General features: G+C 33.4%; 3 protein-coding genes and 1 pseudogene across 8 annotated transcripts; 2 read left to right on the forward strand and 2 right to left on the reverse strand.

Moving 5' to 3' along the window:
- The first annotated feature begins 1,789 nt into the window (after positions 1 to 1,789).
- LOC113870225 (G-type lectin S-receptor-like serine/threonine-protein kinase LECRK3) lies at positions 1,790 to 4,186 on the forward strand. The gene has a single exon (XM_027506820.1). It carries the CDS (start codon positions 1,790 to 1,792, stop codon positions 4,184 to 4,186), a length of 2,397 nt encoding a protein of 798 aa, XP_027362621.1.
- A 2,070-nt stretch (positions 4,187 to 6,256) lies between these two features.
- On the forward strand, positions 6,257 to 8,636 carry LOC113870226 (annotated as a pseudogene).
- A 277-nt stretch (positions 8,637 to 8,913) lies between these two features.
- On the reverse strand, positions 8,914 to 12,754 carry LOC113868812 (ubiquitin carboxyl-terminal hydrolase 3-like). 6 transcript variants are annotated; one of them, XR_003505427.1, is made up of 10 exons: positions 12,657 to 12,753; positions 12,349 to 12,480; positions 12,215 to 12,253; positions 11,908 to 12,013; positions 11,763 to 11,821; positions 11,564 to 11,638; positions 10,836 to 11,086; positions 10,646 to 10,722; positions 9,790 to 10,076; positions 9,313 to 9,735 (listed from the first exon to the last, which is right to left on the reverse strand). XR_003505427.1 is itself a non-coding variant. In XM_027504724.1 (10 exons), exons 1-9 carry the CDS (start codon positions 12,729 to 12,731, stop codon positions 10,184 to 10,186), a joined length of 699 nt encoding a protein of 232 aa, XP_027360525.1. In that variant the 5' UTR covers positions 12,732 to 12,752; the 3' UTR covers positions 9,618 to 10,076; positions 10,176 to 10,183. The 6 variants fall into 6 exon arrangements, 4 of the variants coding, with proteins under 4 accessions (XP_027360524.1, XP_027360525.1, XP_027360526.1 ...); XM_027504724.1 differs by adding an exon at positions 10,176 to 10,270 and having other exon boundaries at positions 9,618 to 10,076; positions 10,836 to 10,884; positions 12,657 to 12,752; XM_027504723.1 differs by having other exon boundaries at positions 8,914 to 10,076; positions 10,836 to 10,884; positions 12,657 to 12,754.
- A 1,380-nt stretch (positions 12,755 to 14,134) lies between these two features.
- On the reverse strand, positions 14,135 to 20,878 carry LOC113870227. The gene is given in 7 exon segments (XM_027506821.1): positions 14,135 to 14,769; positions 15,197 to 15,256; positions 15,259 to 15,373; positions 15,707 to 15,939; positions 16,036 to 16,072; positions 16,184 to 16,240; positions 20,759 to 20,878. Coding segments are annotated over 7 exon segments (1,257 nt in total).
- Positions 20,879 to 23,875: the final 2,997 nt, after the last annotated feature.

Raw genomic sequence — 23,875 nt, forward strand, 5'->3', positions numbered from 1 at the left:
CCCAAGCATGGCCTAAGCCCTTTTTTGAAAAAAAAATTAAGTCAAAGAATATTATCAAGGAAACATAAGGATGTTTAATTCAATTAAGAGCTATTTAGATAGAAGTTGATCTAATATAGTTCGTGTTACGAAATAAAATTAATAATTAAGATTAACTATATATACTTTACGAGACACATCTAATAAAAGAAGAACAGTTCTTAATCCTAAAAACTTGGTAAAAACAATGAGGCCATATATGGTAAAAAATTAATTAGCCATCAGAAATACTTCAAACACTCTAAAGAATTAATACACCAATCAAAAAATGAATCATGATATTAAATTATTCAACTTTGAAGAAAATCAAGACCAAATCTTAATCAAATCCATTATATTTACATTAGGTACGTTTCAATTACGAAAAACAAATCACCACATGCCAAAGCATATAATTGGTCTGTTCATTATCTGTTTTTTCAAAGGACAAACCCAAGATAGGGATCACAACCATATAAATCCCCCAGTTGTCTTCATTTCTTTTGGTCAACAACTTGTCTTTGTTCATGCATCGTTAGTTTTCGCAGACGTTAATCCTTGTTCCGCACTTTCCCCCAATGACAATATGATGATACATAGCATTGACCTTTCGGCCATTTTGCTTTCTGGGTTTCTCTAAATGATACGTCTCCTTCTACTTATTTAATAATCATCATTCTTTTAAAATATACTATCTGTGACAGTGTGAAAAAAATTAATGTGCACTTAACTTTTTAATGACAACATCTATATCTTTTCGGTATATGTATTTTAAAAATATATCTCAAAAATTAAAATTAAAACTTTTATTATTTCACTTTAATAGTGCACAAAATTTTTACTTAACAAATAATAAGGCATTCTGGTCAACAAAAATGTTAGAATGGTTTAAATAATTTCGTGAGTTTTTTGTTAGTATCTTTCTAAAACATGTCAACATAAAAAAAGAGGGAAAATAAATATGATGTCAATTTTTAATCATTTAACTCTTGTATTTTTAGGATTTTGTAACCTAAACCTTTAATAACAATAATAATAAATTTTATTAAAAAAGAAATATTTATTTTATTTATATAATTTTTTTGGTCTAAATTACAAGTATTTTTCACTGGAAATTATCTTGTTTGAATTAGTAGTTACTCTTATAATTTTAATTTAGACTTTATATAGACAAACTTCTAAAAAAATCTTTGAAAAAAAATAGTATAAAAAATTAATAATTTTTTCATAAATTAAAAATAATAACTTCTTTATTATTTAAGAAATTTTAAAAAAATATTTTATTTAACTCCTCTTAAATTTAAGAGATTAATTGTTTTTAACTTATGAAAAAAATTATTATATATATATATATATATATATATATATATTTATAAGAATTTATTTAAAAATTCATTCAAACATAGCCTTGATAAATATATAAATTTTAAGTTTCATAAAAATTTTGGATGGTTAAGGAGTGAATGTAATAAAATCATATTTTTAAACTTTTTTGACATCTATTTTAAATTTGTTTTCATCACATTATTCATGGTATATTTTATATTTTCATTCTCTCTTTCTCCTTGAAGAAAACTGCGTGCTAAATATTATTCATAGTCTTTCTTAATCATAGAATAGTATAGTCAATCACTGTGTGTATTCATCTGTTTGGAATTCACACTCACGTTCCTCGAAAGAACGTTTTAACGGACGCTATATGTACAACACAGCGTCTAAAATAGGGATGCACGTTTCCCAAAATTAAGCAGCAGTATTTCTGAAGGAATCGATGGCTGTCCTAAACCTCCTTGTTCTCCCACTTGTGTTTCATGCTGTTTTGTCAGATTCCGCAAACGTTAATATGAATACGACACTTTCTACCAACGACAATGATCCATGGCGTTCATCTTCGGGTGAATTTGCTTTCGGGTTTCGCCAACTTAATGCTACGGAGCAAGCCATGTTCATGGTTGCCATCTGGTATGACAAAATACCCGACAAGACCATTGTTTGGAGTGCAAGAACAAATTACAACCTTGCAACAGCACCAACCGGATCAAAGGTTCAGCTAACATCACAAGGGCTCTCGCTCATAAATCCAGAAGGTGGTTCCATATGGACCGCAAAACCACAAGGTGTTGTTTCTCACGGAGCTATGCTTGACACCGGCAACTTTGTTCTCCAAGACGTGAATTCTGATAATGTGTGGGAAAGTTTCAACAACCCCACTGACACGTTGTTGCCTAACCAATCTCTGTCTCTCAACCTAAATACCACACTAACTTCTAGATTCACAGATACCAATTACACAAGTGGAAGGTTCCAACTTTATTTTCAGGATGGTATTAGTAGCACTAATATCTTGCAAATGAGCCCACTTGCATGGCCTACTCAAGGACGTTACAATCTTTATTATAAATTTGATGCTCCTGATTCAGCTTCACGATTAGTGTTTGATGAATTAGGGAATATTTTTGTAGAGACAGTGAATGGGACTAGAATCCAACCTCAAGATCCAACATGGGGTGACTCGACTCTTGATCCTAAGGGGTATTACTATAGAGCAACACTTGACTTCAATGGAGTTTTCACGGAATATGCTCATCCAAGGAACACAGGTGGCAACCAAGGGTGGACAATTGTGAGGTATGTTCCTGATAACATTTGCACTGCAATATTCAGTGACACGGGTAGCGGTGCTTGTGGCTATAATAGCTACTGCTCCATGCAAAATAAGAGGCCTCTTTGCAAATGCCCTTATGGGTATTCGTTGGTGGATCCAAGTGATCAATTTGGTGGATGCCAACCCAATTTCACCCTCGTTTGTGGAGCGGATATTCAAGAACGGCCAGAAGAACTATACAACATGTATGAATCGAGAGATTTTAATTTTCCTTCGGGAGACTATGAAAAGTTACAACCTTACTCTCCACAGGATTGCCAGCAATCTTGCTTGCAGGATTGCAAGTGTGCTGCTGCCATCTTAGGCGGTAACACTTGTTTTAAGAAAAGATTTCCCCTTGCTAATGGAAGAGAAGAAGTCCGTAATCAAAGTTTTGTCTACATCAAAACAAGAGTTAGTCGTGACTTATTTCCTAATGCAACCGTGGAACTTCACCCTGCTCCTGATTCAAACAACAATGGTCGAGTTAAGCCAATTCTTAAAGGTTTACTAATTAGTTCTATTGTTATTAACAGTTTACTTATAGCTACGGTTGTTTTGATCCTTGTCTTGAAGCCAAAAAGGATTGTACAAGCTCCAAGTCTTTTGGAAACAAATTTACATTCGTTTAACTATGAAGCATTGAAAGAAGCCACATGGGGTTTTAGTGAAGAACTAGGAAGGGGTTCCTTTGGCATAGTATACAAAGGCAAACTAACAGCAGCGACTCATAATGTGGTTGCTGTCAAGAGATTGGACAGATTGGCACAAGAACGAGAGAAGGAATTCAGGACTGAGTTGAGTGCCATTGGTAGAACTTACCACAAAAATTTGTTAAGGTTGATTGGATTTTGTGACGAGGGAGTCCATAGACTACTTGTTTACGAGTTCATGAGCAATGGTTCTCTTGCAGAGTTTCTATTTGGGCAATCCAAACCCATTTGGAATGTAAGGGTTGGATTTGCTTTGGGGATTGCAAGAGGGTTGGTTTACTTACACCAAGAGTGTGACACTCCTATCATTCATTGTGATATTAAACCTCAAAATATACTCATAGATGAATATTTCAATGCAAAGATCTCTGACTTTGGGTTGGCCAAGTTGTTGTTGTCTGACCAAAGTAGAACCAATACCATGATTCGAGGAACTAGAGGATATGTGGCTCCTGAATGGTTCAAGAATGTTCCCGTGACAGTTAAAGTGGATGTTTATAGCTTTGGTGTGATGTTGTTGGAAATAATTTGCTGTAGAAGAAGTGTGATGCTGATGGAGTCTGGGGAGGAAGAGAAGGCAATATTAACAGATTGGGCTTATGATTGCTATATGGAAGGAAGAATTGATGCACTTGTGGAGAATGACAAGGATGCTTTGGCTGACATTGGAAGGTTAAAAAAGTGGGTAAAAATAGCAATTTGGTGCATTCAAGAATATCCTGAAATGAGGCCAACAATGGGGTTGGTCATCGAAATGCTACAAGGCTTTGTTGAAGTCCCTGATCCACCAGCGCCTCATTCTTTCATCTAGGTTAATTGATGGCCATCAGCAAAAGAATAATGGTCCAAAATATGGCCCTGGTATTCATCTATATACGATTTTCTCACTTTTTTCATGGCTTTTTTTTAATGAATGCTTATGTGACTATTTTTAAAGAGTTTCGTTAAGTGTGATTTTAAGTATCTAGAAATTTTTTATTGAAGTTATAAAAATAAAATAAATACTTTTTTTTAACAAAACTTTACTATTATTAGTTTTTTTTTTTCAATCTCATAGTTGAGTTTAATAAAATTTACTTTTAAAAATAAACTTAATTGATCTAATCTTTTAGTTAAAAACATTTATAAAGTAAAATAAGTTTATAAAAGTTGACACAATTTGATTATTAATTAATACTTTATTACTCACTATATTTTAATAAATAGTATATTATTTTAAGTATAAATAAATAATTTCTTAGATTATACATATAATAATATCTAAATTATATAAAATTTAATATGCATAATTTTAATGAAAATATTACAAGAATTAATAATTAAATTTATTTTTAATAAAGGAAACTATCATAATTATTAATTTGCTAGATTTGGTATTTTTGTCATTTGATCTTGACAATTAAGCTCTAGAATTACAATTCAGACTAATTTACAGTTTTTGTTTAACTCGCAAACTATGAACCTTGAATCGGATTGGCAATAGGCTCAAAGGCAGAGTCTTTTTACTGGACTAAAATTACATATTCATTTTTACACTCTGCAATCTGTATTACTGAGGCCCAATTTTCAAGTGGGTTCGAGGTTTTGAATATATTTAAGAAGATCCATTACTCTCGTCCAAAAAAAAAAGAATCCATCACTTTCGTACTATAGATTTTATTTTATTTTATAGATTTGATGTCCTTATGTTCCTATTAATTTAAGTTGAATTGAGTGAATTTATTGAAGTGAAAAAAAAAATTATTGGCATCTTTTCTATTTGTACAAAGTTAGACTTAAAACCTTATTTTGAGAAAATTGAAATACCCCTCAAATAAATAGATATTAGTCTTAAAATAAAGGCACGGGAAATTTTATTTTATTAAGTTTTGAAAAATATTTTTCAAGTAAAATGAATATCATGTAAAAAAGTTATTATGCGAATAAATTTTGTCTATCGTTTTAAGTAAATATTTCTAGAGTACGAGGGTACAACTACAAGTAGGACGATCGGAAATAAATATTTAAGAAAATTAAAAACTAACATTTCTTTATAAATAAATTTTGATTAATTTCCAAATATTTTGTCGTAGCTCCCGGGACTAATGTAGGTTGACATACAAATATAAAATAGTACTTTATTTATATATTTTTTAAAAACTATAATAAAATAAAATTGTAAAGTAATTTGCACATTTATTTAAATAGAAAACATCTTCATTGTTATGAACTTATGAAGAGACTTATTCAGCGTTTTTAACGAGTCAATAAATACTCTAAATCATTAGATCTTGTCAATTAAAATTCGTAAAAAATGAATTTTCAAGTCTTAGTGGATAGAATAATAAAATAATTGGTCAAACCATGGAGGAGAAAAGCAGCAGCGTTTAAAGTGGAATAATTATTAATTAATTCCTTATAAGGAAAGATGCCATCCACTTGTTGAATATTGGACACCACTTTAATTGAACAGCATTCAAGTTCATTATTCTATTATTATTTATTGCTTCTCCAAAAGCCACGTTAGTCAGAGTATTCTTACTAAGGATCCATCGGTATCCAATCATGCCAATTGCCAACCTTTCATGCAACATCATACTTACTCTTTGAATTCTCTACCCTCAGCATGTCTATCTTCATCGTACAGCTGATTCAGTCACTATTAATTAGCCCTAATTGTCAATTACTTGCTCAATTGGTATACTTTACTCATGTGAAAAAATTGAAAGTAAAAATCTTTCATTAAAAATTATGCTAAATTATATTAAAAGTCACAAGGAAATTGTATTATAATATTTTTAACCAAAAAAATTTACATTTTATTCTTTTAACTGGTGTCTTAATTAAAATTATACAAGTAAAGCCATTGCCCGAATATCTTCTAGCACTTCTCTAAGAAACCATGGCTTCTCCCACCCTTTTCATCTATTCCCTTCTCTTTCTTCAGTTCTTGTTAGTTTTTGGAAACGTTACTCGAAGTTCCACACTCTCCACCCATGACAAAGATGCATGGCTTTCACCCTCGGGTGAGTTTGCTTTCGGATTTCGCCAACTTAATGACACAAATCTCTTCATGGTTGCTATATGGTATGACAAAATACCCGACAAGACCATCGTTTGGAATGCAAAAGCAAATGAAATTCTCACAACAGCACCAACAGGATCACAGGTTCAACTCACATCAGGAGGGCTTATGCTGATAAGTCCTGAAGGAGATTCCATATGGACAGCACAACCAAACGTTGCTGTTTCCTATGGAGCTATGCTTGACACTGGCAACTTTGTTCTTGTAAACAAGAGTTCTACTCTTGTGTGGGAAAGTTTCAAGAACCCCACAGACACGTTGTTGCCTAAACAAACCTTGGAGCTAGATGGCATGTTAACTTCTAGATTCTCAGATACCAATTACACAAATGGAAGGTTCCAACTTTATTTTCAGGATGGTAATGATAGTACTAATATCTTGCAGATGAGCCCACTTGCATGGCCTACCCAACTACGATACAAGTTTTATTATAGATTTAATACTCCTGATTCTGCTTCACGATTAGTTTTTGATGAATTAGGGAATATTTTAGTAGAGACAGTGAATGGGACTAGAATCCAACCTCAAGGTTCAGCATGGGGTGACTCAACTCTTGATCCAAAGGGGTATTACTATAGAACAACACTTGACTTCAATGGAGTTTTCACGCAATATGCTCATCCAAGGAACACTAGTAGTGCCAACCAAGGGTGGACAATTGTGCGGTATGTTCCTGATAACATTTGTATTGCAATATTCAATGACATGGGTAGTGGTTCCTGTGGCTATAATAGCTACTGCTCCATGCAAAATAAGAGGCCTACTTGCACATGCCCTGATGGGTATTCGTTGATGGACCCTAGTAATCAATTTGGTGGATGCCAACCCAATTTTACCCTCGGTTGTGGAGTAGATAATGATGGAGGATTGAAAGCTCGACTAGAAGAGATATATGAATTTAAGATTCTTAGGGATGTGGACTGGCCTCTATCAGATTATGAAATGATGAAACCTTACTCTCAACAGGACTGCCAACAATCTTGCTTGCAAGATTGCATGTGCGATGTTGCCATTTTTAACAACCAAACTTGTTGGAAGAAAAGATTGCTTTGCTAATGGAAGAGCACAGAGTGGAGGTCAATTGGCCCTTATCAAAACAAGAATTGCCTCTTTGGGTAACCTTGGTCCTCCCACTAGTCCTGATTCAAAGAAAAAAGGTCGAGTTAAGACAATTCTTCAAGGTTTACTTATTGGTTCCACTGTCATGAATAGTATACTCATGGCTACTGTTGTTTTGGTCCTTGTCTTGAAGCCAATAAGGATTGTACAAGCTCCAAGTCTTCTGGAAACAAATTTACATTCGTTTACCTATGAAGCATTGAAAGAAGCCACATGGGGTTTTAGTGAAGAACTAGGAAGGGGTTCCTTTGGCATTGTGTACAAAGGCAAACTAATAGCAGCGACTCATAATGTGGTTGCCGTCAAGAGATTGGACAGATTGGCACAAGAACGAGAGAAGGAATTCAGGACTGAGTTGAGTGCCATTGGTAGAACTTACCACAAAAATTTGGTAAGGTTGATCGGATTTTGTGATGAGGGAGTCCATAGACTACTTGTTTACGAGTTCATGAGCAATGGTACTCTTGCAGAGTTTCTATTTGGGCAATCCAAACCCATTTGGAATGTAAGGGTTGGATTTGCTCTGGGGATTGCAAGAGGGTTGGTGTACTTGCACCAAGAGTGTGACACTCCTATCATTCATTGTGATATTAAACCTCAAAATATACTCATAAATGAACATTTCAATGCAAAGATCTCTGACTTTGGGCTGGTCAAGTTGTTGTTGTCTGACCAAAGTAGAACCAATACCATGATTCGAGGAACTCGAGGATATGTGGCTCCTGAATGGTTCAAGAATGTTCCTGTGACAGTTAAAGTGGATGTTTATAGCTTTGGTGTGATGTTGTTGGAAATAATTTGCTGTAGAAGAAGTGTGATGCTGATGGAGTCTGGGGAGGAAGAGAAGGCAATATTAACAGATTGGGCTTATGATTGCTATATGGAAGGAAGAATTGATGCACTTGTGGAGAATGATAAGAATGCCTTGGCTGACAATGGCAGGGTACAAAAGTGGGTAAAAATAGCAATTTGGTGCATTCAAGAGCATCATGAAATGAGACCAACAATGGGGATGGTCATGCAAATGTTAGAAGGCTTAGTTGAAGTCCCAAACCCACCCCCTCCTTATTCCATATAATCGATATCCTAAGTCTTAACTGCCATTCAGCCAAACAAATTGCAGGAGGAAAGGTGCCTCCAACGTTGGTTCTAAGTAACAATTCCAATTCTTGTACAACTATTACACATATTGCATTTTTTTCCTATTCTTTATTAGTTTATTTTCTAGCCTTACTCAAATGTTGATAAGCTTATATGTTATGTTGCCATATTTGTAATCGATTTATTGAGGAAAGGTTAGCACGAAAACTTTCATTATCCCTGGGACTACATCGATAAAAAGATAGGTCTGGTTGACGGAAAACAGGAGTTGCATTACATGTTTTATGGCATTTAATAAAAAGGAGCATATCAGAACAAGATAAGAAAAAAGTATGATTTAATCCAACTAAAATGTAGAATAGAAAAAATAAAATATGTAAAACGTACCACAAAGTTGCTTATCCTCAAACCTTTAACAAAACTCTTTTTCTTTGTATAATGACGAGTAAATGACATTGACATCAAGTCTGGATATTTGCTTATCTTCCAGATTTGAGCATATATTTAAAGAGAATGTCAGCCCAACGATATTCTCAAAATTAATATTCCATCGGCTTGATAAGTTGGCGACTTCTTCAGCAAACTACCAAGTGCCAACAAAATTATTCTTATTGAAGCACCATACGATCGCTGGTCTTCTTTGCATATATGCTATTAGAGGCTCCTTTGGTCAATGGGTTGTATATTGCGTATTGGCATGCTGTAAAGGCAAGGCTAAATCTCATATGCCATCTTAGCTTCCTTCCTTGTTATATATTGGTGACTTCCTTACGCTAAAATTTCAATGTTATAATGAAAAGATAAACACAACGTCTAAAAGATACGGGTAGTTATGAAAATTACAGTGCGCTTCGCTACCTCGGGCAATGTATTTATGAATTTCTCGTGTCTCAATTTGTTCGCCCGAAACAATTTATTACGATTCTGTCGAACTAGAAGCATCTTCTTTACTCTGGACGAGACATTAACAAGTTCCTCATATGCCATTACAGAAGAATCAGTTGAGTTGGCAGAAATTTGCTTCCTTCTAAGGACTAACTTCCATGTCCCTCGGACCATGCAGATGCCATTCAGAACTGTGTTTAGCATACGACGAAAATTATTCCATATCGCTACAAATGACAGGTTACCTTTGAAATTTCTTTCACGTGGCTCATCGTGCAAGAAACTCGTATCGCATTAATCTGAAATCGAAGAGGCTCTACGTCCTAGATCACTTATGAAAATAGAATCCAAGTACACGCACTGGCTATGAGTTAAAGATATATAGTTTACTTCGACATGACACATGACCCCAACAAGCCTAACCAGATAAGCTTAATATTTATTCCCCGGATTTCTTACATAAGGCAATGACATTGAAGTTGTGGGAGTCTGGATTTTTCTGGATCATGCCCTGTATAACTTTAGCTGCATCCTGTGGTAATTTGAATATAAATTAGTAATTTTAAAATTAATAATAATAAAGTATCTTAGATTATAATGAAAGCCGATATATAATATGATGGGAGCAAACCCAGCAATTCAACACGGGATGACAAACCCAGCAGGGTTGAAAATGCCATGATCAAAAGTCAGCACAATCCCACCAAATTTGACAGCAAGAATGCACTGCAGGGGCACAATACACATGCAAAGATGATAGCTAACTAGGAAAGTAGCACCAACTGGCAGAAAGGGGTGGGCTGAGGACCAGAGGGATATGTTCTTTGTTTGGATGGTTCATGCATACAGTCACCAGCCTCAATTACCAAACAAGTTTAAAGCATAATGTACCTATAAAACTGGTCCAAAGAAAGTGGATGCTTGGTCCAGACAAATTGCCTGACCTACTTTACTATATAAGCATGGCCATTTGAAAACAACATAAAAGGAACATTTTCTCTATATATGCATATGCAAAACGAATAGATCGTTTCCTGAACATGAGACTTTTAAGAAAACAAAAAAAAGAACAATCATAGCCTTAACAAATGTCCTACTTACCCTTAACAAAGTTCTTGCAGAAGATGGACCATGAGATATTGGCCCTGACTTTCTTCCATCAAGTTCATACAGTTCATCTGCGTATGACCCCAAGTGCATTAATTAGTCCAAGATAAAATGCACAAAAGGTAAAAGGAAGAAATAAAAAATTACTGTGATATATGCAGAATCAATTATATAAAGAAATTACCGTCCACACAAGCAAAGCATATGAAATGAGCATCTGCATTGTCTGACGCCTGCATTACAAATATTGAAAACAAAAAAGTAGATGGTAAGACGAGAGAGTGAAAAAGATATATCTTAGCACTATATTAAGTGAATCATATTAAATCTTCAATTTAGAAAGAAACTTCCTCTTCTCTTTCCATCCCCCTTTTCCCAGCAAATCCTCATGAACATTGTGTGTGAGTCATACAACTTCAAGGTAGATGAATTCAACTATGAAGCAAGGTTTGATTCAAACATGTTAATATAAATTCATAAAATTATTACTCCCGTGAACTCAAAAGGTAAACGGCATGCAATAGGTTTACAAACATTTATCAGTTGTATAAAGCACAGATGTTACATAATAACATGAAACCTGAACAGAGCAATCCCTAGTTTTGCAACATTGCCCTTTCCTTTATTCACATTGCTAGTCTTTTGCCAAGACTCAGATTCCCAAGATTACTCATCACAACAGAAACCTACTAATTTAATTTAATGAAGTTATATAAAACCACTGGCTATGTATCATTTAACACATCCAAAGACTAAAGATAGTAACTAACAAGTAACAAGAAGACCAAAACCAATCCAAATTCATTGGATTATATTTATAAAAAAAAAAAAAGACGACTGAACCATAGATTATAGCAGTTCCATAATATATCACATATTCCCCAATGAGTGATGCTACAATCAATAAATTACCTCTGTATCACCAGCAGTTGCTGCCACTGAGTGAGCAACTTCCATTTCTCTGTCATTCTCAAGAAATGCTGCACGCTGTATGATGTAGAAGTTAAGAATTGAAAAACAAAAATTCCTTTTTAACTGATCAACACTGTCTATGCTTGCATAAATCGATATACAAGAAAGAAAGATTGAAAGTAGGGTGGGAAGGAGTAACCTGCAATGGATTCAAGCTTGCAGTGGATTTAAAGAACTTATCAAAGAACGACCCCTCAACTGACAAAAGCAACAGTAACTACATGACAATTAATGATCAGATGCACGAAAGTTCTTAACAGAGAGGTTAGCTGTCGAAAACTAACCTAGCTTGACTTCAGAAGTCAAATTGCCAAGAGCATGCAGCAGTCCTATTGTACCACAAGCATTACCCACAGTTTGCTTCATAAAATACACTCTACTGTTATACTCCTGCACCAGAACACACAGCATGTAGTTAAATAATTAATGTTCAATAATATTACACCATATGCTATCCAAAATAAAAAATTACCAGACTACTATTTACTACATGAAGTGAGACCTTGACATACACTATTAATTGCCAAACAAAACATGCAATTCCTAGAACCAGGGGAAGTGTTGAGAAGATCACACCACATGTCCACTCACCCTATTTTCATTTTCCTGCTGCAACCTCTCCTCTTCAGTCTGAGAACAGTAAAATTTGACAAAATCAGTGGAAAATAAAAAATCATACATACATAGAAAAAGTAAAGAGTTGTTGTAGGAGGGAATAAAAAAACCTTAGTTGTTATGGGATAAAGAAAAAGGACGGCAATAACAGGTTTTGGAACCATTTCCAGAAGCTCTTCATCTAAGCCATAAACATCATAACATTCTGCCTCATCCGCTGGAAGCCCTAGCCCCCAAAGGAACTGAAATCAACCAAAAACAATTACACACTTTAACTATGCATGCCTTTAGTACCAAAACCAAAAAAAAAAAGTGTAACTACAAACTCTAAAAATGATTCTCAATTAAAATTTGTTACCATCATAATCGCATAAAAAAAATAACAAATTCGCAAAAATAGAAAGGCATTACGGATAACCTGATTTATGACGTCAGGGTTAGCTTCGAGAGGAAGCCATCTTTTAGCAGAAGCTCTTTCGTCTAATGTAGTCATTGGATTTCCCTTCTTTCTGCTCAGTGCTCGCTCTTCCGTTCTCAATGCCATCCTTTTATAGTCTTGCGCAGGGCCTTAGTGGGCCGTTAGTCCACAACAATCAGGCCCATATTCTCCACAACTAACAAATAACAATTTTAATAGGAAAAAAACATATGTTCCTAAAACTGAAAAAGCTTTTCTTAGGGTCAAGGCTTTCCTTAGAGCGTATATGTTTTTGTTGTAGGAGTACATTAGTTTTCTAATTAAGTTAAGAAAGTTAACAAAATAATTATCTGCTCAACTCACGTATTATAAATATAAGTCTTATGTCAGGATATACTTTATTATTTTTCTCTTACAATGAGTTATTTCATTATTTTTTTCTATTTTTAAAAATCAAAATTATTAATTGTTTTAAAATTTTTATTTGTGTTAAAATGATTTAGACCTAATTAAACTTTAAAAAGTAAGTTAAGAGAAAAGATTGTCCAAGTCTTATAAAAAATATGTTAACTATATTTTGTAACTCAATATTGAATTTAGTTAGATTTTATTATTGAATTAAAAATGATACCATACCTAACTCAATTCTAAAAATTACTCCAAATAAGAAGATGACTTCTAACAAAGAGTATTTTAGATCTTTATAACCAATGAAAAGATCTTATGTCTTTTTCTAAAATTTAAACTTCAATTACTTTTGTGGTTTTTTATTAAATTTTCTTTTCTTTTTATGTCAAATCTCCACACTTTTGGATTATTTGTTTATCTTTAAAATTTAATATTTTATCTATCTAAATTGTATTTTCTAAACCACAAGTATTTTTCATCAGAGATTTTGTATTTATTTAAATTAATTAAATACATTTGAATATATATCTTCTCAATTAAATGCTCACTAAATTTTATAGACATTGATTCAGTATGGTTGTTACTTTCTTGCCTAGCATGCACCACACTCCAATATATTAGTTTTAAACAAATACACATAAATCCTTACAACTTTATCACCCAACTCAAATTTTATTTTAATGACATAATCTTTTAATATCAAAATTGAAATTGAAATCCTTAACTCATCTAATATCTTGATCGTCATAGCCAAGCCACATAACTATTGCAATGTCATAACTATAAATTTTATGATAAAGGCATTTTATCATTCAGACTAGTAACACCCTATAATCATTTTAAAATTTGTACTTTTCTTATTTCCTAAAATATCTCATACATTCTTGGTTTGCTAGTAGATTACCTTATTTTCCTTCTCACTGTTGTAAATGGATCTAATGGTGAAGGAATTCAATAATAAACTAGAACTAGAATAACAGAATGAAAATAATATGTAATGCAATCAAAATGCTTGTCTAGTGGTCAGTCAATCAGGGTTACACCTTTATATAAATAGAAATAATATCTTCTCAAACTCTATGAACCCATCGCTCAAGCCTAAGTTGTTTCATAGTAGGTCCAACATTAGGCCTATGTTTCTGTGGGCATTGCCATTTCCCTGTTATCCCCATGGCACTGGATTGTTGAAGATTTGTTGCTTCTGTCAATGCCTTCCTCTTTGTAACAGCACGCTTTTCACATGCCAAAAGAACTGTCCCTGCACTTGCTGAATGCTCTGGTAATATCATTTCTGGTTTCTTCCAAGAATTTTCATCATTTTCTCTTGTGCAACTGCTCTTCCTTGTTGTGACAAAACCATCATTTTCTTTATTGCTTATACAAGTTGCACTTCTAGCTGAGGTTTTAACTAAACTTGCACTCAAGTCAAGCTTGTCATGCAGGATTTCAGCTTTTGATTTTGATTCTTTGGTATCATTCTTTTGTACCCATTTTGGAGGTCTCATTGCACATCTATCAGTATCCAATGACATTAGATGTCGTCCCTCACAACCAGGAATTCCCTGATTCAGGTTCAATGTCTCTTCGTACTTGGTGTGACCAAGAATATTGTGCGGTGTCTTTTCTTGAATGCATGGCTGCACAATCTTTTCTAAATCGGCAGTATTAGCAGTGGTTAAATTTTTCTTCATTTCAGCACTATCATCACCCTGTGATTTCAACACCAAAGAAAAACACTCAGCACAGATGAGTTGGAGGAAAATAATGGACACATTTTGAGTCATATATTAACCAAACTTCCTTTCACAAGGAAAAAAACCTGATACGCTATTAGTTAGCGTATACAAACAGTGTCTATACTAACAATTTAATTATCGTTAAACAAAGTTCAAGAAAAATGGCTAACTGTTAGTGAAGCATTCTATTTCTAAGGGAAATTGAGCATAAATTTTTATTGGCATACTCTAATTCAGTCTTATATCAGAAATTACGTGTAGCAAGTAAACGTGTTATTTACCCTGGGTAATAAAACAGAAAGGTTTTAATAGAGAAATCAAGAATGAGTACCCTGCATTAACGGTGCTTTTGCTTTACCTTGGTGTTTTTATCAGAAGAGATATTGGGATCAGCACACCCTTTCAGGTTGACATTCTCAGACCTGCATTCACCGTCATTCACGACTTCAAAATCCAACCTTTCCTCCCTACACTCATTCTCTTCAGAAACTTCATCTCTAAAAGGACTACTTGTATCGGACACTGGTGACTCATAAACGTAGCTTGAAAACCAGTTTCCGATGTCTGGAGGCTCTGAATCCAATAACACAAGCTGAAATAATTGAATACGTAGGACTGCAGAGAAATTTTCTTGCCAACCAAATTATAGCTATTTTTTGCAGAAGAAATTCTAAAAGAAGTGTGCCAACAGTACAAACCAGAAAGGAGTGAACTAGAGCTGAAAGACTCCATATTCTGTGCAGAGGGGAAAAAAAGAAAATAAATAAAAATCAGATACAAAAATCTAAAATCCCCATCTGTTAGCTTGATTTCTAAACCCTAAAAATACTAAAATCAATAAGTACCAATAATCTGAATTTCTTTCTTCCCTCAATTCAAAAATGAAAAATTGAGTATAAGCTCTACCTTGTTCAAGCAAAGGTCTTCGTTCTGATCATTTTCTTTAACACAAGTTCTGCTACATTGGAATAGCCTCCCCGTCGCAACGCCTTCACCATAAACCCTGACCCTTTCTGCATCATCATCACCTTTATGGGATTCGCTTTCTCTGAAAGCAGAATCTTCGACACTAAAATTCGAATCCGGTTCGGGAGAGCGATACTCATAGCTTGAGAACCAATTCCCCACATCAGGAGGCTCTAACAGACACACCGACAAAACACAGAAATCAAAAGAGGTTTTGGGGTTGATTTTCTGTTTATATATCAAAACTTTGATAAGAAAATAATACGAACCAGAAGGGCACGAAAGCGAGGACCAGGAACCTGGGACCTATACAAAAAGGGGGGCAAAAAATGTCGCACTATTTTCCAGCAATTTCTCAGCATCAAAACAATAAAGGGAAAAACCAGATGAGGATGTAGGAAATAGGAAAATTGGTACCTCGGAATTGAAGCTCTCAAGGCTTGGGATTGAATCCATGTATACGCATACAACAAGCTGCGATCAGACAAGAAAACAACGTAAAATGGCATCATAGCCACTATTTGCGAGTTTTCGTTCCAAATTCTTTTACCATGTATGTCAAATTTTTTAAATTTCGCGCGCCGGATTGGCGCCGCTTTTTTAAAGGGGCGTTTGGATTATGATGTGATAAAAACTACTTATTCAAAAGTTTTGTTACGGTTCTATTCGATAAAATGTTAAAAAATTATAATTTATAGTGTATATTTTAGAATTAAGTACATCAGCTAATTTAAGCCAATATAAAATTGACCTCAGATGAATTACCATTAAATCGGCCTAACCCAATTGGTCTGGTACAATAATGTTGGTGGTCCGCGGGTTAATGAGTCAATCTATTTAATAATAAACATATAAAAATATTATATATAGGTTTCATTTTAACACATTCTCAAGATAAAAAAAAATACATTATGAATTAATTAAAATATAATTTATATATGATTTCTACATCATTTATTACATATATCATATTGAATAACTACGTAATTCTTTTTATATATTTTTTATTCTAATTACAAAAAAATAATTTTGTTTGAGTTAAATGAGACTTATTCTTCTTTTAAATATTTAATATAATTGTATTTACTGTCACTTAAATTTAAAATTATAGGTTAAGTTGAAATAACTTTACTAATTAATTTACATATTGCAAATTTTTTAATATTATAAATGTATTTAAATTAAATTTATATAAAAAATAATAAAGTTATTAATAATATTAAAAACATATTTTAAAAAAAAAGACAAGTTATTTCATTGACTCACAAGCCCAACTTATTCACCTAATTAGTCAAGTGGATTAGACTAAAAATTCCATATATAGGTGGGTGTGAAAGAAATTTCATACTAGAATAAATCTAAAAGCTCTAGTACTTAATATGAACTTTTTATTTAATTTATATATAACGATTAGTGAAATAATAAACTATAACTCCGTTAGATATTAGTTATTCAAATTGAATGTAAGAATTTTTAAATTTATACTAATGTAAGAAGATGTCATCCCTATATATATATATATATATATACACACACCATAGCATCTGCTATAATTTTATGATATTTCTTTTTACTTTCTGTCATGAATCGTCATTCAGTATTGATAATATTGTTTTGTATATAAATAGTTAGACAACCAACTCAAACAATATAAATTTATTAAATTTTTAAATAATAGAAATAATTTCAGTTATACGTCTATTTGACAATGATAACACATGATTATAAGAAATTTAAATTACAGTACATATGTCCACCTCCGTTAGTGTCTTTGCCTAGCTTGCTATCAACGAAGAAGGTTCGATTAATGCATTGTCATACCTCATAATTAGTAAGCATTTTTTGAATGACAATATCAAAGCAAGAAGTATCCTTCTAATTTATTGAGAAGTTCTTGGTGTCCATTGAGAAATTTATATGTTAAAAAAGTTATATTTTGCTGAATGCAAAACCAAAGGTGATTTTTGCGATAAACATATATAAAAAATGTTCAAAAGAGATTAATCTTTTTTCCTCCCTTCATCAATGAAACATTTTTTTTTTGGAAAAAAAAAACACATCAAAGTTATTTTTTAAAAAGGAAAAATTCTTTTAAAATTTCGACTGTTATAATATTTTTGCATATGATTTAAAATGATTAACCATAAATTCCCATTCAAAGTAAATAATGCATTATTACATAGTAAAACACCAAGAATAACATTTCACAGGACTTTTAGGATTAGAATGAGAAAGGCTGCAAGTAAAACAAAAAACAATTTAAATCTCACCCGTACTTTGTGAGTTAAACGTGTGAAGTCCACAGCATTAGCGACCAACTGGTTTAACTATAATTTTTATATCTTAGAAATTAAAAAATAACTTAATTATTTTAATGTATTAAAATAAAATAAAAAATGCGCAAGCTGACCCAAAGATCTACCCGTTTAACTGCAGGCTTACATGGGCTTATTACATATGTAAATTCAAAATGCAGACCTATACAAGTTGTCCCATTTAATTGTAGACTTATTAGAGGTGGGGTGGATTGCCTCGTATATCCCACCTGTACTTACATTATCATGCCTAGCCCATTAGGAATGTTAAAGAACACATCTAAATAGATATTATAATAATAATAATATCGAACAAATTATTAATTGAAAATTTTGAAAAAAATTGCATTTTCTTTAGTTTGAATTTGGGTTCTCATAAATTTTATGGGATGTATTTTTTAAAATAAAATAAAATAATTTATTATTTGTGATTTATTATTTAGACTAACTTATAATTAAGGGTGAGATTTAATGTTTTCGAGACATTATTTATTCACATTTATTATATAGTTGATTTTTTATTTAATAAACAAATATTCAATAAAAAATAGTCTTTAAAAGAATTTATGTATTGGTTAAAGATCTGTTCGTACTCTAATCAATGAAAATTTTTTTCACTGGCAACAACAAAAAATTGAAGTTGTCTCCCTTAAAAAAAATAAAACAAAAAATTGAGAAAAAAAATATCATTCAAGCCACAAAAAGATTGATTTGATTTTAATATTATTCTCAAACTGGTCTAAATTGAATCACGTATTTTATTTATAGTAATGATTTTTTCCTTAAAATTTATCTAAATTAAACTACAAAAATAATAGTTATCGAAAGTGTTCCTCGTGCTCTCTCTCTCCCTCCCCCCTCAGTGATGCTAGAGTTCTGAGAGAGCATTTTTCGCTTATGATGCACAAATATATCTTTTATATAAGTAACGTATTCACCTAAAGAGTTATGGTGGGCTATTGCCTACTCATTATCTGACTTAAGTTAGACTTGTGCACCAAGAATCTTCAATTTGGGCTAACCCACTCAATCTTACTAAATGTCCTAACAAGCTTAAGAGTTGTAATATTGGATTCCTAATGACATCCATCTTATTAATTAAATTTGCAATTTAAGCCTGTTTTAAATGTGGGACCTTGTAAGTTCCTAATATGTTGATAGCAAAACCAAAATCGTATTTTACTATTACAATTACAAGGAATGGAGCATTTCACCCTTATATAGTTCATTATTTTAAACTTATTTGGTAAATAAACTTATTTTAGTAACTTAAAGCATTTTGGTATCATATTTTGTAACACTACTTCATACAACTTTTAAGCTTATAATCTTATTTTATATATATATACACTCATTATTGTAACAAAATTCCTTCTTTAATATCATTTTATAATTATCAGTTAGTTAAACGACTAATTCTATCAATCACTTTGCTAGCATTCATGCATTTTGCATTAACTCCCCCTCTATAGAAGGAATGAATATCTTCTAGGTTACCACATCCCTTTGCATATGAGGTAGTATGTCTAATAACCGAACTTATAATCATGTTACCACAAGCAACATTTGATGACATTAAAACATGCAACCCCCTATTTACAAAATTATCAAATTAAAAGACCGTGTATATGATTATTACTATAAGAAACACTTATAACACGTTATGATTTATGTAATATTCTTATGGTGGACCAATCTAATACATACCTTTAATATGTGCCGAAGTGGAGACATGATATCTTGAACATATGACCCATAAAATATGGTAATCAATCTACACATTAATTTCTATGCATTGTTGTCATCCTAAATCACAAATTCACAATAATAGTTGACACAAATTTAAGAATATTGTTCTATAACAGTGATTTAATTCACAATAAAAGACATTACTACATTGATTTTTAATTTAACTAAACAACATGATATATGAAATGTCTCATATATTAAATATACATGATAAAAAATATACACTAGTGAGGTTCAACATCGAATTGGCCTTCAAGGCACACACTAACACTATAAGCCTATCTATCTTACAAAAGAAGACAGTGAAGAAAACAAACTATTCTTTATATGGCACAATTTGTTATAAAAAATCAACTGCTTTCTTGTTTTATTTTTATGTTAGACAGCAACAACTAAACATTATCCTTTGACTAAATATATCATACATCATTAAGCATTCTTATGTTAGACCGAATAATAAAAATGTTTCTAATAGATCGGTAAATGAATGAGCAAAACACAATTAGCAAATGTTGATTCAGGTCAATATTGAAGAGGACTAGAATTTCTTGATTATCAAATTGACTAGATCAACCTGTTACAGACCCCAAAAATCACAGAACAAGATATGGGGTAGAAACAATAATATTAAGAGAAAATAAAAGAAGTTTATATTATTGGCAACAAACGAAATGAAACTATGCAGAAGAAGAATGGTCCTTCTAATGCCCTAAAGCACAACTCCTTACCTAAAGCCAAACAACACTCTATCCCACAACTTCCAACCCAAAAAGTGTCCCCTCACTCATGATTAAACACGTCTAATATATCAAAAACTATTCTCTCTCTATAACTATGTCAACTCAGCACGTCTCAAACATTTCCTAATTTCTTTCTTTTCCTCATACACTATTCAATCCTTGGGCTTGGCTGAAGTTTCATGGATTACTTTCTCCTCAAGCCCATTTTCTTCTCCTTGATCCCCATCATTACTCCCTCCATCAACATGAATCTTGTCCTCAAGATTGAGATGAGAAAATTGGCTTTGGATAATTACTGCATTTCCCATGTTGCTGCTTCTGCTGGTTTCTCAGCCCATTGCACAAGCCATTGTTTGACCATGTCTCCATGCTTGACAATGTTCCTAGAAACTAACACTATTGTTGACATCCACACATTTATTCCACCATCTTCAAAGTCAGTAGGTAGCTCTAGTTACACCTTGTAATTACAAACGGCCTTCTTCAGCAACGATACATGGAAGACAAGATGAATTCAGACTGTTGCAACTTCAAGTGGTAAGCTATTGCTCCCACACGACCAATAATTTCAAATGGCCCATAATACCTTGCAAATAGCTTGGCATTGATTCAGGACATAACTGATTTCTGTTTGTGAGGTCGCAATTTTAAGAAAACCTATTCTCCCACTTCAAAGCTTCTTTCTTACCTCTTGAGATCAGCTTGATTTTTCATTCTTCCTTGGGCCCGCTGCAAGTGTTCCTTCAATTGCATCAAGGCTTCATCCCTCTCTAATAATTCCCGTTGGACTGCTTCTACTGACACTTCACCTTGTATCCCCTTAATCAAAGAAGGAGGCTTTCTTCCATAGACTACCTCAAAGGGGGTGGTTTGGGTGGGTTCATGATAGTATGTGTTGTACCAATACTCTGTCCATGGGAGCCAAATTGACCATCCCTTAGGTTAATCAGCGACAAAACACCTCAAGTAAGTCTCTAAGCACCAGTTAACCACCTCTTTTGTCCATCAGATTGTGATGGTAAGCTGTACTCATATTTAGAGAAGTGCCCTCCAATCTGAAAAATTCCTTCTAGAATGACTCATGAAAACCTAATCCCTATTGCTCACAATTGAATTAGGAACCCTATGCAACCTCACTATTTCTTTAACAAAAATTTTTGCCAATACCTTAGCAGTATATGGATGTTTTAGTGGAATAAAATGGCAGTATTTTGACAGTCTATCTACTACCACAAAAACAGCCTCACAACCTTGATCACAGCGAACCTGTAATAAAATTCATTGAAATGTCTTCCCACACTCTTTCCGAAATAGGCAAAGGCTGCAATAACCCACCAAGAGAAATTGCCATATACTTTTGCCACTGACATGTGTCACAGGATCGCACATATTGTTAGACCGTGCGTTTCATCCCCCCTTCAATACAAATTGACAACAATTCTCCTATAAGTCCTGTAGTATCCCGAGTGACCTTGTGGAGTGGTGTGATATTCCTCAACCAGTTTTGAAATCCAAGAGGATTTTTCAGATATTACCAATTTGTTATCATAGAATAGGACCCCATGATTGTAGGAAAACCCAATTGGACTGTTTTCTCCCTTCTAGAGCTGCTGGATCATCTTCTTCAGCTTATCATCTTTATGATCTTTTGCAATTATCGCCTTACTATCTAACCATACAGGAAATATGTCAACGTCCTCAGCTCACCATCCTCTTCTTTTCGGGACAACGCATCTACTCCTTTATTTTTTATCCCAAGTTTGTATATGATTTCAAAGTTGTACCCCAAAAGTTTAGCAATCTAATTCTGTTGATTACTTGTGATTATCTTCTATTGTAGTAGCTATTTTAGACTTTTGTGATCAATGGCAACCCAAAATCTCCTCCCTAATAGGTATGGTCTCCAATGGTTAATGGTTAAGCCAACGGCGATCAACTCCTTCTTATTGGCAGATTTAGTCAAATTTCTGGATCTCAAAGCCTTGCTGAAAAATGCCACGGGATGTTTATCTTGCATAAGGATGGCACCTACACCTAAACTAGAAGCATCACATTCTACTATAAATTCCTTATCGAAATCTGATAAAACCAAAACCGGAGCAGTGGTCATTCTCCTCGTCAGCTCATCAAAAGTGGCTTGAGCCTTTTTTCTCCACTTAAATGCATCTTTCTTGGTCAGTTCTGTCAAAGGCTTTGCTACCTTCCCATAGTCGCAAATGAACTTTTGATAGTATTAGGTTAAGCAAAGAAAACCTTTCACCCCTTTTGCATGTTTTTGGAACTGGCCAATTTAAGACACTCTTCACTTTTTTTGGATCCACAGAAACCCCCTATTCTGAAATAGTATGACCCAAATATTCCACACTCTTTTGTGTGAAAAGACACTTCTTTTTATTAGCAAAAAGCTGATGCGATTCTAAATACCCAAAACATCCTTAAAATGAGCCAAATGAGATGCCTAATTTTCACTATATATTAAAATATCATAAAAAATACCAAAACATAACTCCTTAACTTGCCACGAAAAATCTCATTTATCGATGATTGGAATGTAGAAGAAGCATTCATGAGCCCAAAAGGCATTAGGAAATATTTGTAATGACCTTCATGAATTCTAAATGTTGTCTTTGGAATATCCTTCTCCTTCATTCGCACTTGGTTGTATCCGGATTTCAAATCTAATTTGGAGAAAAAACTAGTCCCGTTCAATTCATCCAATAACTCTTCTATCACTAGAATGGAAAATTTATCAGGTAAAATGACCTTATTAAAGGCCCTATAATCGATGCACGTTCTCCAAGACTAGTCTTTCTTCTTTACCCAAATTACAAGGCTAGAATAAGCACTGTGCTGAATGACTCCGTTGTCCCATAGCTCCTTGACCTGTCTTTCTATCTCATCTTTTTGATGATGCGCATAACGATATGGTCGTACATTCACTGGTCCTTGGCCAAGCAGCAAGGTTATGCCATGGGTTTTGGATCTCCAAGGAGGCAAACATTTTGGCTCTTGAAAAATGTTCTTGTAACAATCCAATAAAGTTTCTAGCTCCTGATTCTGCTTTTTTGTTAAAGTCCCATTGTTATGACCTTTCAATTCAATGGACATCATAATCCCCTCCACATATCGAGAATTCCTCTTTACCACTCCTCCTAGTGCAATCAAGGTAAGACCTTCACTTCCTGCTCCCTGTAGAGTCTCCCACTTGCCCTTAAAATTAATTGTCATGGTTTGGAGCTTTCAATCCACCACCATCTCACCCAAAGACGCCAACCAAGAAATCCCCAATACCATATCAATGTCCT

Source organism: Abrus precatorius, unplaced genomic scaffold, assembly GCF_003935025.1.
Source record: "Abrus precatorius isolate BTA unplaced genomic scaffold, Abrus_2018 Scaffold6, whole genome shotgun sequence".
Lineage (NCBI taxonomy): Eukaryota > Viridiplantae > Streptophyta > Magnoliopsida > Fabales > Fabaceae > Abrus > Abrus precatorius.